This window comes from Desmodus rotundus, chromosome 9 (genome assembly GCF_022682495.2).
Source record: "Desmodus rotundus isolate HL8 chromosome 9, HLdesRot8A.1, whole genome shotgun sequence".
Classification (NCBI taxonomy): domain Eukaryota; kingdom Metazoa; phylum Chordata; class Mammalia; order Chiroptera; family Phyllostomidae; genus Desmodus; species Desmodus rotundus.
The window spans coordinates 107947548-107965770 of NC_071395.1; the positions used below are offsets into that span (position 1 = coordinate 107947548).

At 59.6% G+C, this 18223-nt stretch overlaps 2 protein-coding genes and 2 long non-coding RNA genes across 8 annotated transcripts in view; 2 read left to right on the forward strand and 2 right to left on the reverse strand.

Annotated features, from left to right (window-relative positions):
* Positions 1–4337, reverse strand: part of ARHGAP27 (Rho GTPase activating protein 27) — a 31679-nt gene extending 27342 nt beyond the window's left edge. The window contains exons 1-2 of one of the 2 annotated variants that reach the window (XM_053930580.2): positions 4206–4337; positions 1991–2668 (exon numbers count right to left, since the gene is read on the reverse strand). In XM_053930580.2, the coding sequence (XP_053786555.1) occupies positions 1991–2650 (660 nt within the window). In that variant the 5' untranslated portion in view covers positions 2651–2668; positions 4206–4337. Of the gene's footprint in view, positions 1–1990; positions 2669–3884; positions 4050–4205 lie in introns of those variants that run through there. The other variant, XM_053930579.2, reaches the window with a different exon arrangement.
* On the forward strand, positions 3953–8104 carry LOC123479045 (uncharacterized). 2 transcript variants are annotated; one of them, XR_008427590.1, is made up of 4 exons: positions 3953–4081; positions 6022–6079; positions 6581–6661; positions 7971–8104. It is a non-coding gene; the product is annotated as an uncharacterized lncRNA (long non-coding RNA). The 2 variants fall into 2 exon arrangements; XR_006654509.2 differs by lacking the exon at positions 3953–4081 and adding an exon at positions 4274–4363.
* The window catches only part of PLEKHM1 (pleckstrin homology and RUN domain containing M1), a 44673-nt gene continuing 33388 nt past the window's right edge, over positions 6939–18223 (reverse strand). For all 3 annotated transcript variants that reach the window (XM_053930577.1, XM_053930578.1, XM_071219405.1), the window contains exons 10-13: positions 15080–15273; positions 10616–10679; positions 9950–10107; positions 6939–9118 (exon numbers count right to left, since the gene is read on the reverse strand). In XM_053930577.1, coding sequence (XP_053786552.1) covers positions 9010–9118; positions 9950–10107; positions 10616–10679; positions 15080–15273 — 525 coding nt within the window. In that variant the 3' untranslated portion in view covers positions 6939–9009. The remainder of the gene's footprint in view (positions 9119–9949; positions 10108–10615; positions 10680–15079; positions 15274–18223) is intronic.
* Positions 16304–18095, forward strand: LOC128781576 (uncharacterized). The gene is made up of 3 exons (XR_008427591.1): positions 16304–17132; positions 17452–17575; positions 17920–18095. It is a non-coding gene; the product is annotated as an uncharacterized lncRNA (long non-coding RNA).

The following is an 18223-nucleotide window of genomic DNA, read 5'->3' on the forward strand; positions in this document are numbered from 1 at the left end:
AGAGCCTCTTTGCCAATACCCGCGTCTCTGGCAGGTGCTCACCCCTACCCTCCCTCAAGATACCACCGTGACTGCGGGGAGCCTGCAGAAGGAGGAGCAAAGACATCACCCCACAGTGACTGTGGCTGCTGGGGCGATTTCTCAGGAGGTACCCGGATTTGGGGTCTCCTCCCTCTCCTTCTTCCACCCCGTCCTGGGTGCTGGGGTGGGCAGAGTCCGGGTTCACGGGGAAGGGAGCTCGGCAGCTCCTCTTCCCTAGTCAACAACACACTCTCGCACATGCTCTGTGCAGGACGCGGGGGTTCAGAGGGGCAGGGAGTCCTCCACCTCGAAGGGCGAAGCTCAGGGAGACAGGTGACCCACCATCACCAGGGCAGAGAACGTGGAGGCTCAGGAGGGCGCCGCCAGGAGTCTGCCCAGAAAACGGAGGGGCGGGAGAAGGAGCGCTGGCTTTCCGCCATCTATCCCAGAGAAGCTGTCTGGCCGACTGTCAAGGGCGCGGGCATGAGGATCTCTCCTTCCCCCACCCCTACCCCCACCCGCATCCCCGCAGCCCCGTCCGGGTCCGGTCCCCACCCGCCGGATGCTGTTCCGCACGCTGGCCACAAGGGGGCGGGCTGCCCCTGCAGAAAGCGGTGTGAACGCAGCGCAGAGCCACAGGAAAGGATGCTAAGTGGGACCCCCAGCCGCTCTTGGCGGACCGCCCACTACGTGCCAGGCGCGTCCACGCCTCGCGTAGTTGAAGGCCGTCAACAACCTTAATCCTTAGGTATTTTTCTACGTTTACACACGATGACACTGGGGCCGAGGGATGATGACTCGCTGGCCGGTGACTCAGCAGAGTCAGATTCGAATCTCTGCAGCCTGAAATCCTGAGCTCTGTGCGCTGTAGCCAGATGGGTGGAAGGGAGGCCCAGGCGCTTGCGGACGGTGCCTCCTTCCTCGGGGTGTCCCAGACTCAGTCCTGGCACTCGGGAAGGATCAATGTTTATTGAAAGGACACCAACTACAAAGAAAGAAACCATAGCCTCACAAGCTTCAGGGGTCATCCAGCCATCTTCCCTGCCCCTCTCTGGGCTAAAGGACAAACTGAGACCCAGAGAGGAAGCAAATGGACCAATGTCACACAGCTGGTGGCAGATGTCTGTGCATTCCCCTCCGCACCCCTCCCTGCAAAAGTCCTCAAGTTCAAGATGCCAGCGCTGCCAGCAGAATTTGAGGGATGTAAAGAGTTTTTAAAACGTGCTGTTTTCGAGTTTCCAAATGAACATAAATGGATTCTGAAGCGGATGGGGCCCCACTATGACTGGACTTCTTTCTGAAACAAGCTGGTCACCATCAGCATTTTGTTTGTTTGTTTTTTAAAGAGGGAACTGAAATGTTAGAGGCAGCCAAAAAGGGAAGCAGACCCCTGACTTCCACATCCATTATCTCGTCCGACACCCCCTCGCCTGCAAGCTCCTGCGAGGAAGGTGATGCACGGAGCCCCGGCTGCAAGTCCGCAACCCGCTGTTTCATGCCAGATGCGTTTCGGAATGGTTGGGATTTTAGAATGGTAACACGGCGCACGCACCTGCTGCCACAGGTGGCAGAACGCTCCCAGCAAGGCCAGGGTCAGCACCCCGTAATCAAGTTCATCCGTAGCAAACCCTGAACACTCACATTAAATGGAATAAATAAAGACCACCAATGGCCTTCCATGGGTTCAAGTCCAATTTTGCCATCAATTTTGTCACGGAGAAACCTTTGGGCTCCAGGAAACTTTGGGGGTTTTGGAATTTCAGATAAAAGATTGTGAGCCTGTACCCCTCGTTTCCTGGCTGAGGAAAGCGAGGCTCGGTGTGAGGGAGCTCGGCCAAAGCCGGCGGACTCTGCTGCTACCCGTCCCGCCGGACGCTAAGCCGAGTGGGTCTCCGCGCGCACCCACTCAGAGCTGGCGCAGCCCCCTCCCGTGCACCCCCCACCCCGCCTCCGGCTCCCCGCGACCAACCTGCTCCGGGCGGTCCTCCCGCGGCGGTGCGCGCACGTCCTCGATGGCCTCGTACAAGTTCTCCGAATCGCTGCGCGCCAGGGGCCGCGGGCACACCCAGGAGCCCGCCACGCTGCAGGCCTTGAAGCGGCCGGCGCTCCCGAGGAGGCCGGCAGGGGGCGCGGCGGCGGCACGTGCCAGGTCGTCCAGGGACTGCGCGGGCCGCACGCGCGCCGCGGGCCGCGTGTACAGGCAGGTGGGCTGGCCGGGCGCCAGGCTGCTGCGCTGGGACCCGGCGCCGCGCCGCGCAGGGCCGCACAGGGAGCCCGCACGGCCCCGGGGCTCGGCGGGCACGCCGTCGCGCCCCGCGGGCACCGGCGCGCTCACGAAGCGGTAGTCATAAGCCAGCGGTTCGGCGGCTGCTGGGCCTGGGTGGGGCGCGGCCGGCGCTGGGGCGGCGGCAGGGTCGCCGATCGCGGGCAGCTCGCGCACGTACTGAGCGGGCAAGTAGAAGGGGCGTCCGTCGGGCTCGCGCCGCACGTGCCACCAGTGCTCGGTGCTGCGGCGTAGCAGCCGGTAGCGCTCGTTGGGCTGGATGGCGACGCGGCCCCCGTCCTTGCCAGTGTACTCGAAGGGGTGCTCCACCAGCACGTACACGTCCCCCTCGACGTCCGCCGCCATCGCCGCCGCAGCCTTTCCCTGTGGACGGCAAGGAGGAGGGGCGCGGAGGTCAAGGCCAGGAAGCCAGGAAGTGCACACCCTTCGGGAGGGAAGGCTTGGGTTCGAGTATCCAAGCTGCGCTCGTCGTGTGGGTTCTGGCCTCAGTTCTCCTACCTCGGAAACGGGAGACCTGGATAAAATCTCTTAGGTTCTAGTTCTTGCACGCAGTGACGGAAGTAGGCCAACCCTTTCATTCTGTAGTGTTGATTTTAAGCTTTGGGCCTGGATTCAATTCCTTGGTGGGGAGACTGAGGCTAATACTGGGACTTGGTTCAGAGATAAAGTAATGATTTTCAACCTTTTTCATCTCATGGCACACATAAACTAATTACTAAAATTCTACAGCACAACAACAAAATATATATATATATTTTTTGCCGATCTGACAAATTGGTATAATTTTGATTTATTCACATCGATGGCTACTGTTGTGTTGGCTGCTGTCACTTTTCAATTTGACAATCTAAGGGAAAAGAGGTCAGTGCCCCTGACAGAACAGTCAGGTATTGAATGTTTTAAAAATTCTTGCAGCTCGTCATTCTGCCTCTTGGGACGCACTAGTTGAAAATCGCCGAGATAAGGTGATTGCCCGAGGTCAAGCCGACGCCACAATTTGCCTGAGAGTTGACCGGGCCTCAGTTTCCCCGTCTGTGAAAGGGGAAGAACAGCTCATTCCCTACACCCTGCCCCGTCCTGCCGCCTCCAGACCTCAGGGAATGCGTGTCCAGAGCGCCTCTTCCTGGCCCCGGGCCGCTCGACCCATGGGAGTGTCCCTGCTCCGCTTAGTTCAAGAGCCTTGGCAGAAGCGGCCTAGACTGCCAAGGCCGGGGAACCGGTTCTCTCGGTTTTTCTTTCCTTCTCCAGCGGCTGTGCCGCCGACGTGAACCCGGAGTCTGGCCCGCCCAGACCAGCCCGCACCGCCCCTGCTCTCCAGCTCCCACCTCCACCTCCGGAGAAAGGCTTGGCCCTGGCGGCCTGTCTACCCGGCGCTGAGATCTGCATATGCCCCCACGAGAGTGGCGCCTAGAGTGTGCACTTTGGTGCAGTGACTGCCCGTGCGTTGCCTCCAGGGGCCCCCAAATCTCTCCTGGAGTGCTCACCACAGTCCCCACCCAGCCCGTGCTGGCTTAGCCTGGCCTCAGAGCCCAACACTAAACCTGCCGGCGTCCCTCCATCAAAGCGATGAGTCGGTGACCTGCTCCGGAAGTGGCTGGTCCCTCCAAGCCTCCCACACTGACCACACCTCCGGCCCCACAAAGGTGGCCCGGGACCAGCAGCTGGGAGCTGGCTGCTTGCTGAGGCTGAGGGACCCCAGGAACAGGGTCCCACAGAGGGGGCGCATAGCGCTCCTTTACTTTGTCAAGCTTTCCTCGATGGGGCAAGCGGTGTAAAGTGAGTCACTCAGCACGTTGGGCCTTGGAGGCGGGGTCAGAGAGCTGCCCAGAGCTAAGCCAACAAACCCCGGGGAGGACACCCCTTCTCGCCACCTTCCCCTGACCTTCCGCGGCTCACTCACGTTGGCAGGGCGGGACTTCGGGAGCCCATGGGCTGGATGGGCTGAGCCGGCAGATGGATGCGGGCTAGGCTCCTGCCATCTCGTTGGGCCGGTATTGAAGGGCTAGGCCGGAGGGAGTTCGGGTAGCAGGAGCTGGCAAAGGGAACAAAGAGGCAGAGGTATGCTTTGGAGGGCCGTCCCCAAGCCCCAAAGCAGCTGTGTCTGGGAGAGTCGAAGGGGAGCCTGAGTGAGTCTGTCTGTGCCGGCGGGGACGCTGGAAGCCGGTCCCGGTGCAAGAGAAAGTACGGGGAGGAACGGGGGCGGGGAGGGCAGCGACTGGAGGGGCGCTGGCGGGTCCCGAGCAGAAAAGGTAGAGTCCCGCCCGCGCCCCGCCCCCACCCTCTCAGGCGGGGTCAGTCGTCCACGAGCCTCTGCGTCCCACGGGCTGCAGGACCCTGGCTCGTTGTCTTGCCGGGCGTTCCCAGTCGTAGCGAGGCCACTTGCACTCTGAATCACCCACGACGAGCCCTTCCCAGCCGGATCGCCGGCTCTCCCCGCGCCGGGCCCAGCCCCCGCCCTCCCCAGTCGCTTTTTCGGCGCAGCTCAGCCGGGCCTGGAAAAACTCGGAGCGGTGTTCCCCCCAGGGGCGCCCACCAGAACGCAGGGTCTTGGGCTGTGTGGGGAAGGGACCCGGGCCTGGGCTCCTTTCCCGACTCCAAGGGGGGAATGCGGGCAGCCGGGAGGACCTCTAGAGCGCGGGGACCGACCTGTCGCCAGGAGGTGCCCTGCCGCCACTGCCCGGTGACGCGGGCCACAGCGGCGCCAACACCTGGTTCGGCGCTGGGGCCCTGGGCCTGGGCCCCTCCATTCCCCGGACAGAGGGCCATCCTTTTTTCCCGGTCCTCCGTGGGGAGGGGACCATCCCGCGCGGCATCCTCCCGGGCCCGCGCCGCTCCGGTACGAAGAGGAGCAGGAGCACCGCGCTCCTGCGGCGCCCCACCCCTACCCCCGACTCGGCACCCCCCACCAGGTCTGGCCCGGCTTTGGCACCTCGGGGTGGCCACTCGCTAGCCAGGCCTCCACTTGTCCCGGCAGGGCGCGCGTGGGCTCGGCGTCCGGCGCTCCCTCCTCCACCGCCCAGCTACCGCGCTGCCGGGTTTCCTGTTCAACAATATAGCGAGGGAGGCACTAGCCGAGAGCACCAGGCAGAACTTCCTCCCCGGCTGGGGCTGGGCTGCGGCCGCCAGAGACAATCCCCGGTGTCCTGGCTTCCTGTCCCCTCTGGGCTGGGCCAGCGCCTCAGGAGCCCGGACGCCACCCCCTCCCCCTGAACATCCCCCGGTGTTGGGCCACACCTGGCTGTCTCCTGGGAGGTGGAGGTAGCAGGACCAGGATGGTGGGATGAAGGGCGAGGGAGCCTCCTCACCAACTTCGGGCCAGATTTCTCTGCCGCTGCTTGACACCCCCCCCCCCACCACCACCACACACACTTCCTCCTCGAGCCTTGTCACGCAGGAGGGCCACCCTCCAACCTGTCTCTAGGGTAAGATCAGAGCAACCTCCTGGGGCTAGGCTCCAGGTCTTCACCTTATCTCTGCATCTGTTTTCTTTCCTGTAAACTGGGGATAGTAACACCTACTTCATAGGATTGTCGGGAAGATTAAATGAGATGCACTAAGAACAATGTGTTACTGTTACCACATTATCATTATTAGAACACATGATGTATTAGTTATGATTATCACTACTTTTAAAATGAGATGAGCCATCCTCCTCTTTGGGGTTGGATGGAGGTCTCCAACCACCCCCCACCCCTAACCCACCCTCCTTTCAGCAGGATGGGGAGGGGAGAAACAAGGGACCCTTTGCTGAGGGAGAAGGCGCTGCGCCCAAAGGTAAGGCTGGGTCTCTTGCCCCTCGTCCTCTGGTGGACCTGCCTCCCCCCAGCCCTCAACCCAGGTTCCTCTTGTCTTCCCGGAGCCTGCCCTGGAAGGAGGTGAGGCCCCTGAAGGAAGCTGGGCTTGGGATGGGGGAGACAGTGCTCCCCTGCGAGCTGATAGGACAGGAAATTGCAGTCCTAAATGTCATCTTTCCAGTCCCTTTTTCCTGCAGCCCGATTTCCCTGAAAATGAATGTTTCCTTCTTCTGCCCTTACAGTGGGCAGTGGTGGGCTTCACCCTGCGCCACCCCCGCCCAGCTTCTCCTGGACCTTCAGAGGAAGGTCTGCAACCAGGGAAAAGCCACTGTGAGCCCTCACACCACAAGCCCTAGCCCTGAATCAGGGGCCTGCTCAAACAGCCTGTCCTTCCGGAGCTCCTTCTCTCTCAATCCAATGGGCGACATGGGCCTGAGGTTTTGCATGTTCCAGCGTCAGGGGTCTGTGCTTTGACATTTAGGGCACAGGAAAGAAGCCATGGTGGCGGAATTTCAGGCATCCATGGTGGTGGAATTTCAGGCGTCAGCTGCGGTTGTTACCTGTGAGTATACCTACCGAAGGCCCTGTAATCTGACCCCACCGGGGCTTTGCCTCCTCAGAGCAAGGGTGGGGTATATACCAAACCTGTTACTGCCCCTCTCCTCCATGCCCACTGCTGGCACACAAGCCCCCTGCTTGCAAATGTTTGCCCCTCCTCCCACCCCCTCTCCCGTGCCTAGAGACTAACAGGAGAGTGGAGGCCCTGTCAGACTGGTAATGGATGGCCCGTGGTCTCCCCCAATCAGCGGCAGCACTGGGATTCAGAAGCCACACACAGATTAGAAACATCAGGTCTTTACTGCAAAATCATCCAAAAATCACACAGCAGCAGTTCCTTCAGTACATTGCAAAGCACTTCTCAGGGCTGAGGTCCCACGCTGCAGAGAGTTTATTGCATAAAATGACATGTTAAAAAGAGTGAGGTTCACATCACCTTTCCATTGGAAGTGAGGGGGTAAAAGGTCAGCTCATCGGAAAGCATCAGCAGCGTCGGGTGATGGGCAGGGAGTCTGTTCTAATGCTACTGATCTCTGGGAGGTGGGGAGTGGGGGGGGATTGAAGTGAGTACCTCCCGGGCCTCACTCCTGCCACCACCTAGGGCACATTCTGGAACATGGAGTATACTCACAGGCCCAAGGACACAGGGCCAGGTGCAGGCGGCACTGCCCACCCCAGGGACCTGGGGCAATTTGGGATCTGATCAGGCTGTGCCTGCAGTGGAGCACTGATGCCACTGTGAGGGGGTGGGATGAGGAAAGGGAACCCGCCTTCCGGTTCTGGAGGCTTTGGTGCCCTGGGTCCAGGTGTGCACCTTCAGAGAGGGGACAGAGAGGCTCCAAGGCAGCCCCTCCCCCAGCTGCCCAGCACTTCCTCTGTCCTATTGCACAATTTATCCAGCTCCGCAGAGCTAGGCAGGTGACTCAGCAGGCGAACCACCCCAAGGGAGAGGTGGGAGTAGGTTCATCTCTCGGTGGTGGCAGGTGGAGGTCTCCAGTCTCAGGCTGAGTGTATGCAGGATGGCCAGAGGACCCCAGGCCTGAGGGGAGCCTGCTGGGCTCAGGAGAGGTGGGGGAAGGCAGCAGAGAAGTCACACCCAGATGCCCCCAAACCCCAAGAGTCCAACCATCATTTGGAAACAATTCTAGACTCCCACTCCACCCGACCTCTTCGATAGTAATGGCGCTCCAGTGAAATTTTCCAGTCTCTAGCAGCACAGCCCCCGCCCCGCCTGGGCCAGCCCAGCGAAGCTGTGTGAACTCATGGCTTTGTAAACTGAGGTGAAGCACCCTTCCGCGGACCTTCTCCCGCAGGTCCCCGCACGCCCCAGCAGCAGGGCTGGCGCTCTTCGTGGGAGGACACGTCGCTGCTCCACTGTGTGTGCGAGGCTCGCCCCCGGCCTGGGCTCACGGCCTTCTCTGTGGGTGCAGCCTGTCTCTGTCCTGGCAGGGGTCCGGCAGGCAGGGGTGCGTCCCCGGAGTGCCTGCAGCAGCACCCTGCCACGTGTAGGGCAGGAGTGAGGAGTGTGTGGGGGGCTGAGGGGCGAGCGAGACAACAGCCCTCCCCTGGACGGAGGAAGGTGCAAAGTGCTGACCGTGCTGGTCCTGAGTCACCCCTCCCCTGTGGGGACCCAAGTCCAGGACACAGAGAAAGATGATGGGCTTTTCCGGTGGGCAGGGCGGGGGGCGAGGAGTAAAGAGGGAGAGGAAGAGGGCGGTCATCGGGTCTGGCCCGTTTGGCACGTTGCATTGCAGCTCTGGCGGCCAGCGGCTGGGGAGGGTGAAGGAAAGGCGCCCAGTCCGGCTGACCGGCTGTCCCAGGTGTGGCCTGCCTGCTCGTCCACCCACCAGTCTGCAGACCAGCCTGAGCAGTCCCTGCGAGTTTGCTCGGGGTGAGAATGCCTGGATTTCTTGGGTGACTTGTGAAGATTAAGAATAAAAAAATATTTTCTGTTGAAATATGAGGGGGGAAAAAAACCCACCTTAAAAAACTAGACCTTTTAATCAGGAATGTGAATTTGAAGACGTGTCCCAAGTCTCATCCCGAGTGTGTGAATGGCCCCGATGGAGGCGTCACCTTAGTGCAGTCAGCTGGAGCCTGGTTAGTGCAAGCCCCCCGCCCCAGCCCCCCGAACAAGGGGGTTCTGCTGGCGTCCCCACCTCCTGGAGCAGAAGGGGGTGTGCCATCAAGGGCTCCCTCCGGCAGGCAGGCTCGTGTTCCAGTCACACCTGAGTCTTCCTGACAAGGGAGGCAGCTGTGACACCTTGAGGGAGTGCCCGGGCTGATGGCAGACCCGGCTGGGACGGCTGAGCTGAGGCCTCACCTGAGGCCTCTGGGGGGCAGGAGACTGGGTTAGGTGAAAGTGTTCTGTTCTTGGTACTTGCGCCGGCGGGCACAGCGGGGGCAGCCCTTCACCACGGCCTGGCAAGTCTGGTGGAAGACGGTCTTGCACCCGCCACACCTGGGAGAAAGCGGCAAGTGCTACCTGTAACGACGGGCCCGAGGCCGGCCAGGGCTCCCGACAGAGCCCACAGCCCGGCAGCATTCTACCCACAAGCCCCGGCCCACAGGCACTGCTTCTCCACCCAGTGACAAAAGATTCTTGCAGTAAAGGTTCCCCGAGGTCATGGATGGCGGCATGCTGGTATCCTCTATTTCATTTTTAAACAAATGCAGCTGAGACTCAACAGGACTTCTTGCCTACGTCTGAGACACTGCAGTAAGGAAAACTCAGCCCTCGTCTGCTCAGGGGCTGAATCTGGGCCAGGGGACACCTACTGAAAATGAATTGATGTGCCCACCGGTTCAGATTTCCACTCCCCTGTGGGTTGGAATGAAGGTTTGCTGGATGAATTTGTCCATTCGGAGGCTTCTGATAATGAGTGGTGACTGGGGACAAGAACGATCAGGACAGGAGCAGTGGCGGCGCCGGGTGTCACCCTCCAGGGCCTACTTTGTGCCAGGCCGTGTCCAACACGCCAGGGCAGTAACTCATTTGGGCCCTCCTCAGCCCATTCACAGATGACAAAACCGAGGCCTAGGAAGGCAACCCCCCCCCACCTCCCACCCGAGAGCCAACAGTGTCCCGTGAGGGCTTGACTTGTCCCCAAGCTGGACGGGGGCTGGCCATGCCTGCCCAGGGCATCAGCGCTCTGGACGAGCCACGGCTCCACGGCACTGGCAAGCGAGGATGTTGAGTGTGTTCCTGCACAGTGGTGCGGGGCCACCCGGAACACTGGGGTCAGCTGTGGGTGGGACTGGGGGTGGGGAGGCTGCTAGGTGTCCTACGTACCTGACCGTGGTGTCAAACTCAAAGGGGAAGATGATGTCGCGGTGGTGGCAGATCTGGCAGATGAAGCCGCGCTGGGTGCAGAGGTCACAGTGGTAGACGTGCTGGGAGGCAAACTCGATCAGGGCCTTGAGGAATCCTTCATACGTCCCTTCCGAGATCTGTCGGGGCACACGCAGGCCGCCAGGCCTTTTAGGGAGCTGTGCGGAGGCCAAGGCCATCTGCAGAGCATGGCCCGCTGCTGCTCCTGGCGCCCTGCCTGAAACGCTCCTACTCCGAGAGAGGCGTCACTCCACTTGGGCACGAAACCCTCCCCAAACCAAGATTAGCAACACAGGCGTCCAGCCCTTGTGCCCACTGGGGACAGCAGGGTTCACAGACAAAACCCCAACCCACTCTTCCCTTCCTCGAGGAGGGAGGAAAGGGGTGTCTCAAACTCTCACCCCTGTGACTTTGGCCTTTGCCGGAGTGCCTGCTTGTGGCGGGGGGCGGGGGGCTCATTCGCTGCCCCAGGGAGCAGGGACGGCAGGACGCCCACTCTGAGGTTCTGAGAAGCTGAAGACGGCTGTCTTGGTGCAGTGAACTCAGGAAACAACACCCCCCTCTCCATTTCGGATTTCTCCAGGTGTGGGGCCCCTCTAGAGAGGTCTGGGGGGATGGCTTTCTCACCTGCTGGAGGTCAGCGACACTGTACTTGTGGGGAGACTCCAAGAGGTAATTCCTGTGGCTGAGCCTTCGAAGAAAACACAAGGGCTTCTTAGAAGGGTTTCCAAGCCCGGCCAACCTGGGTCTGTTTTCGTTCCCCCAGCACTGCCGACCAACCAGGCACCAACACCTGCTGCCTGGGCGGGGCGGTGGCAGAGCACAGCCCGCCAGCCCGGGCTGGAGCCTGGGCTTCCAGGTGACTGACTCGCTGTAGAGACCTTGGGCTGGTTACTTAACTGCCCTAAGCCTCAGGTTTCCTCACCTGAGAAATGGAGCTGGTTTTGAGGATTAAATAATTTATTTAAAGCATCTGGCACAGTGCCTAGCACATAGTAAACAATGCATAATTACCTACAATAGTTGATAAACTTGGACCGCACAGTTGAAATTTGCTAAGAGTAGAACTTAAATGTTGTCACAAAAAAAATGTATGAATAGTCCTGGCTGGTGTGGCTCAGCTGAGTGATGCTTCCTGCGAATCAAAAGGTTGCCGGGCAGATCCCAGGCAGGGCACAGGCCCGGGTGTCGGGCCAGGTCCCCAGTGCGGGGGTTGCGAGAAGTGACCAATCGATGTTACCCTACCTCTCTTTCTCCCTCCCTCCCCTCCCTCTGAAAATAAATAAATGAAATAAGTAAGCGAGTAAGGTGCTGAATGTGTTCATTAACCAGACAGGAGGAGTCCCTTCACGACGCGTCCATAGAGCAACCGTCCCGCTGCACACTTTAAATATCTCACAATTTTACTTGTCAGTTATGTCCCAGTAAGGCTAAAACTATTTTTTTAATTTAAAGGTATAAAAAAATAAAACAAATGTCTATAAAAATAACGGTAAGAAAGAGGATGAGGAACGCTAATGGCCGGTCCCAGGAGCCGGGCTGAGACGCTGTGTGTTCACACTCGTACACACTCACTGGGTCCTCACAGTGGTTCCTTGGGGCTGGTGCCACGAGAAGCGGTGCCCCTGTGAGAGGGCGAGGACGAGGAGGCAGGCAGGTTAGGTAACAGCTGGTGAGTGGCGGGGCGGGCGTTTGAACGCAGGAGTTTGCCCACAGGGCCTGCATCCGCCTGGTGAGTGCCCATTGCGCTGTGGCCGTTATTGCCACCACCACTTATCAGGGACAGCGCAGGGCACAGAAACGCACGGGACGTGGCTCCTGCCCTCCTGTAGCCCCTGGCCTCGCCAAGGGACAGACATTCAAGCATCTGGTTTCGGTGCTCTGTGAGAGGAACTGAGACCTGCCCTAAGCACCGTGGCAGATCCCATTTCGGAGGCGGAGAGGCGGGGAGGCGGGGGAGGCAGAGGATGAGGCTCAACCACCAGCTGGGCTCTGGTTTCTGCCCCAAGAGCGAATGGCAGAGACCCCGAGGGTTACATCCTGTGGGACGGAGAGGAAACACCTGCAGACGGTCCCCTGGTACAAAGCCGGCCTGGCCCTGTGTGGGTGCTGCTGGGGTCCTGGGACAGCGCTCCAAGTCCGACGAAGCTTGGAAACCTGCCCCAGGAGGCTCCGAACTTCCAGGGTCAGGACGGGGCCAGGCCCTGGGGTGTCTGCAGTGGGGGCTTGGCCGTGGCTCACTCCACGGCCTCAGTGATGGTCCAGGGGGAGCCCAATCCAGGCTGGAGACGGCAGGTCCCACCAGGCAGCCAGGCAGGCTACATTGTGTTCTGTGGGGTGAGGACGCTGCTGGCTGGATGCTCAGCTCGCTGTGCTGGTCTCCCTAGGAAAATCCCAGCTTTCTGGGAACAGGAAGCCCCCATTTATCACCAGGAAAACAAAGGGGGCGGGGACTGCACAGGCTGTCCCTGAGCTGGCAGGAAAGGTGGGGCTGATTTGGCTGGAGAGTTGTGTCTGTCATCTGCCCTCTGCTCATGGTCACAGGGCCTGGGGCCCAGCCAGGCCCAGGCCTTCCCTGTGAGCTGCCCTACCTGGGCCTGTCACACTCAGAGGCGGGACAAGCTCCCTTTGCTGGTGGTAGCCCCGGGCAGGGTGGTCTGAGAGAACAGGGGTCCCACATCCCAGACCTGCCTATTCTCTCTCTGCCCTTCTTGTCCTCTCACCCTCTGCCCTGGATGCCTCAGTCCAGGCCACCTCACCCCCCGGGCGAATGACTACTATTGCTGCAAACTGGGTCTTTTCCACACGCCTGACCAGAAGGCGACAGCCCGTTGCTCAAAACCCTCTAGCAGCTCCCCAGTGTTGGCGGGAGGCACGCAGGGCCTTCCAGGTCTGGCCCCACACCCACAGTCCAGCTGCACAAAGCCCCTTGCAGGCCCTAGTGAGCCACACTCCCACCCCCTCCACGCCACAGGCCACCTTAGCTAGGAAAGCTGGGCTCTCCTGTCCCCCGCCTTCTCCTAGTTCTCCTGAGCCTCAGTTCATGAGACATGGGATGCCACGCGTGCTGCGGCGTCGTGTGAGGACAGAGTGAGGGCTGGAGGCGTGCCCAGCAGTACGAAGGCGCTGTGACGGGGAGGGGGGAGTGTCCCAACTTTCTGCCTGATTCTCTTTCCTACTGTTGGAATACGGTCTTTGCAAAGGAGGAAAGCATTCTTTTTTTCCTTCGTGAGAAGAAAGCACTCCACAAACCCTCAGCTCAGATGCCACTTCCTCGGGAAGCTGCTCCAGCCCTCGGGGCCCTGCCCAGGTCAGGGGCCCTCTGTCCTCGTCTGTGTCCCTTCCCAGACTCCGAGCCCCCTTGCAGCCTTCACCACAACTCGGGAAGGCCACACGAATGCAGGGAGGACTTGCCCATTTTATAGACAAGCGAGCTGAGGCTCAGCGAAGGGAAGCAACTCCCCTGAGTTGCACAGCGGGTCTGAACCCAGGCAGAGGCTCCTCTCGTGCTTTCCCCTGCCGTGCTGCTTCTACAGCGGGACTCCCAGTCGCAGCCCATCGTCCCTGAAGGCTGGGCACGCAGCAGGTGTGCAGGGCTGGGGAGAAGGAGGTGGGACTGGCCCCAGTGCTCAGCACAGGTGAATAAGGGTGACAACCAAACCATCTCAGCAGGACGGGGACAGGAGCCCCCTGCAGGCAGCTGGTCTACTCAGGTCTGCAGACTCCTTGACACCTGGGTCAGGTGATGAGGCCCCATGTGACCCCAGAGATTTCCCCACGCTGGTCATGGGGTCGGGGGAGGCAGGAGGACAGACTCTGGAGCCCCGGGTCCTGGATTCTCAGAAAGCAGGGGAGTGAGTCAAGAGCCAGGCACCCAGCTGATGGCTGAGGGGGACAGAGCCTCCCACCCAGGGAAGCAGCCTTCTAGGGCCCCTCATGATGGCCCCAGAGGGCTCTCTGTTCCTCCAGGCCCTGTGGAGCAGACCTCTGACTCAGAGAGAGCTCTCTGCAGCAGCTCCTCCTTTTGAGGCCCAGGGGACATCACTGGGCACCGCCCTGGCCCTGAGGAGGCCCACCCACCAGACAGGGAGTCTCTGTGCCACCCTGGAGGGGAGGAGTGGATGTAGGGGAAATGTGGAGGGGCTGGTGAGCTGCTCCAGGTCCCCAGAGCAGAGCAGTGAAGCCCAGCTGGGCAGCAGGCACCAGCTCCTCCACCTGAGCCTGTCCTCCTCAGGGTCTTGGAACGGCCCAGTGCCACCAAGGGCCACAGCCTGGGCTGCGACCTGGGGACTGGGAGGTGTCTGTGACGGGCACAGAAAGAGCCTCTAAGTCCAAGCCCAGCATCACTTCCCACCCCTGGGTTGGACCCCTGAAGCTTCTTAAAGGGCATCCTGAGGATCCTGCCCTAATCTCGCGCTCTTCCAAGGATTGTGGGAGGGAGGCTACCCTGGACAGCAGAACAGTAGCCAAGGGATGGTGGGCTGGCCAGTGAAGGGAGAAGCCAGGGCCACCAGCCTCTGTGGCCTGGCCCTCACTTGCCTCTCCAGCCTTCCTGTCACCACACGCCCCACTTCCCTCCCTGTTCCCTCCGAAAAGCTCCCTGTGCTTTCCATAAATGGGGCCCCATGTACATCATTGCTTCCCTCTCAAACACTCTTTCCTGCTTCTCTTCTCCTTGTAACTTATTCTTCAGGTCTCACCCTAGATGCCAGTTCCTCCAGGAAGTCTTCTCTCTCCCTGTCCTCCTCCTCCAGCTAGATGTGCCCCTCTCCAGAGGTGGGCGCCTCCTACCTCCCCCTCTTGGCCCTCAGCCCCAGCAGCAGCCTTCCCTTCAAGAGGGTAGGGCCAGGCCTACCTCCTTCCGTGTTATCCCATACACCTAGCCCGGTGCTGGGCACTTAGTATGTGCCCAGTAAATATTTGTTGAGTGAGTGAATGAATGAATGAATGACTATATGAGCCAATAAAAGCTGCTCCTAAAGCATGTGGTCATTCCCCAAGCTCAGGGGCCGGAGCACTCCATCTGGCCCTGGAGTTTCTCCCGAGAGGATGCCAAGCGTGTCTGTGTGTGTCCGTGTCTAGGCTGCTCACCTTTTGCTTAGCTCCTTCAGGGCTCCACTCCGGCACAGGCCCAGGTAATCGCCCAGCAGCTTCAGCTGCTCTCGGCTCTGCCCGATGAGATGCATCCGCTCCTCGTGTTCGTACAGAGATGGGTTCACCAGCTGCAGGTTGATGAGCGGATGGGCCCGGATCTGCCTCAGGAACTTCAGGGCCTGCCGGCAGATCTGGAGACACCACCAGGCAGTGGGGGTGAAAGAGAAAGGCCGCTCAGTGAACAGCTCCGGGCCAGGTACTGTGTCACCCACTCGCTCACTCACTTACCCTACAAGTACCATCTTCATTCTACAGATGAAGAGACCGAGGTTCAGAGAGAGGCAGGGACTTGGGCGGGGTCCACAGCTCATCGATGCCAAGATTTGAACCCAGGTGATCTGACCCTCATACCTTCTCTCCCTCTGTGACACTAGCTGCCGCCCCTCCCAGACCACGCTGGCTGCCCTCCTCCCCCTGGACTTTTCCCACTATTTCCTCTCCTCCCAGCCCCCATTTTCCGACCTAAAGGAAACAGGCATGGTCCCCTGAACTGACGCAGGGACAGGTGACTTGATCTGGGTCAGGGTCCAATCACAGAAGCCACGGATCAGGCATGGCTTAACGAGAAGTTTCCCCACTTCCCTCGGCTCTGGCCAGCAGCTCCACCAGGGCCCCCCAAGTCTCTGTGCAGACTTCAGCGGCCAATCGCAGACCTTCCCGCCTGACAGGGCATGAAAGGCTCTACCCTCAGGCCCCACCCCGATGCCAAAGCCAATTACTGAGCTCCTACTGTTTGTGAGACACTAGGCTGAGGACACTGACCACATCTTTTCTTCATCCTCGTAACAACCGGAAGGGGAAGGCGCCATCGTCCCTACTTTATTGAGGAGGAAACTGAGGCTTAGAGAAGCTGTAGAGACTTACCCAGCCCACCTGCAGGAAGTGGAGACAGGGCCCAAACTGACACCAGGACCACCTCCACGCACCAGGCTGCCACACTAACTAGCAGGGCCCTTTCTCCCCCGAGGTCGTCCCCTCACTGTGACAAGAACAGGAGAGAGGAGACCCTCCCCGCTGTCAACTACAGGGCGGCGTCGGAAGTCCGGCTTTCAGGTCAGACTGGGACTTGAGTCCTGGCTCCACGACTTCCCAGCTGCGTGACCTTGTGAACCTGCCTTAACCTCTCTGAAACTCAGTTTCCTCCTGTGTGTAATGGAAAAAATAAAGCACGTGTCTCCTGGGATTACTTTGAGTTTAGAGTAAAGAACAATCCAGGTAAGCTCCCGGCAAGGTAGCAGCAGAGTATCCTCGTAAATGGGACTGCCACCAGACTCTGAGTGTAGCTTGTGGACCAGCTGCCCCCCGGAGGATTAGGAAGATTACAGGGAGCTGGGGAGACTGTTACCTGGGGGCTGGAGAGGCCTGCGGCCTCTGGTCTACCAGTTCCACCGGCATTGCTCACCCCCGCTTCCCACCACCCCCGGTATGGATAACTCCTTCTGTCCCATTTCCCAGAGGTACCAGCCCCCAGCCAGTGGGCAGCCCTGTGGCAAAGCCTTGGTGACTTGAATCTAGCTGCTGTGCCCCAGCCCTGGCCCGGCCCTGCCCACGACTCAGCCTTAGGCCTTGGGTGAGGCTCAGATGAAATAACACAAGGAATGTGCACTGAAAACTGCCAAGCATGCAGACAGGCAGGGCTTTGTGCTCCTCAGGGACTGTTACCATCCCATGGGTGCAGAGGAGACAAAGATAGCAGCCCCGTCCTGGCCTCACGTCCTGCCAAGTGCCCGGCAGGCCTCGCCCAAGTGGGTCAGCCGGAGTGGTCACGGTGAGCAACAAGGCCCCTAACCTGCCGGCCGGTCACGCTCTAGTTTGAATTTCCCAATCTCAGATATGCCGAGAAGAGCACGGTAACTTTCTAGCTGGAAGAAGGAAGTGGCACAAGAATTACAGCGACGAAAGAGGAGGTGGCTCGGTGGACGTATCCAGGTGCAGTGAGCGGCGAGCACTTTGCGGCCAAAGGGTCCTTTGCATTTGTGATGACTTTGAGGTTTGATTTTCTCCACGTTGTTAGTCAAATACTTAACACTAAGGGTAGGGGTGGGGATGACGTAACCAACAAAAAAAGCCAAAGTGAAGCTGATGGCTTTGGGGTTCCTGTCCCCAGGGGGGCAGAGGCTGGGGTGGTGCGGACTCTGAGGGTCACGTTCCCTGTGCTTTGGAGAGAGAACGAGGGGCAGGAGGTATGACATGCCCCAGGAGAGGGGACGGGAGCCAATGTCAGGCGCCGTGGAAGTGCCTGGAGGGTGCTGTCTCCTTCGGTCCTCACACAAGCCCGACATAGATGGTCGTTAACCCCCCCTTTCCAGATGAGGAAGCGGAAATTAAATGATTGCTCCCGGTAACACGGCCAGGAAAGCGGGTAAACTCAGCTGGAGAAGAGGAAACCTGAATGATCTTAGAATGCGCCTTAGTCAGAAGCATTTGGTGGACGTAAGTACCAACGCCGCGATACTAAGTAAACACAGTGTGTTATAACGCAGTATGAGCCTGGCATACCCCAATTTCACAGAAGCAGATGTGTAGGCAAATATAACATGTGCACAGGGCGGGGGGGACAATAAAGGGGCGCTGACTCTAACCGGAAGTAACCTCACAAGGCGATCTGATCATCAATTCCTGTCCAGGCAGTGGGTCATCATGCCCCAGGCCTGTAACTTCTTTAGCAAAAGGCTTACCTTTGCCTTAAGCAAGCCCTGTCTACTGTCGCTGTGCCTCCCTGCCTTGCTTTCTCCCACCTTCACGTCATCTTCATTCCTGTCCCTCGTTAATTCCAGTGTACAAAAGAAAGTGCGAAACTGTCCTTCTCCGGAGCATTTGAGGTCTTGCTTCCCAGTCACCGCCATTCGTTTTTTACGTCAACGGAAAAGGCTGACTGCTCCAAGGGGAAGTGCAGCCGGCTGGCCAGCCCATCCACCCATCTATCCATCCATCTACCCATCCATATCCATCCACCTACCCACCCCCATTCATCCACATCCACCCCCCCATCCATCCATCCATCCACTCATTCATCCACCCACCCACCCACCCATCCATCCATCCAGTTGCTGGTGCCTGAAACAGTTTTGTCTGTAGCCG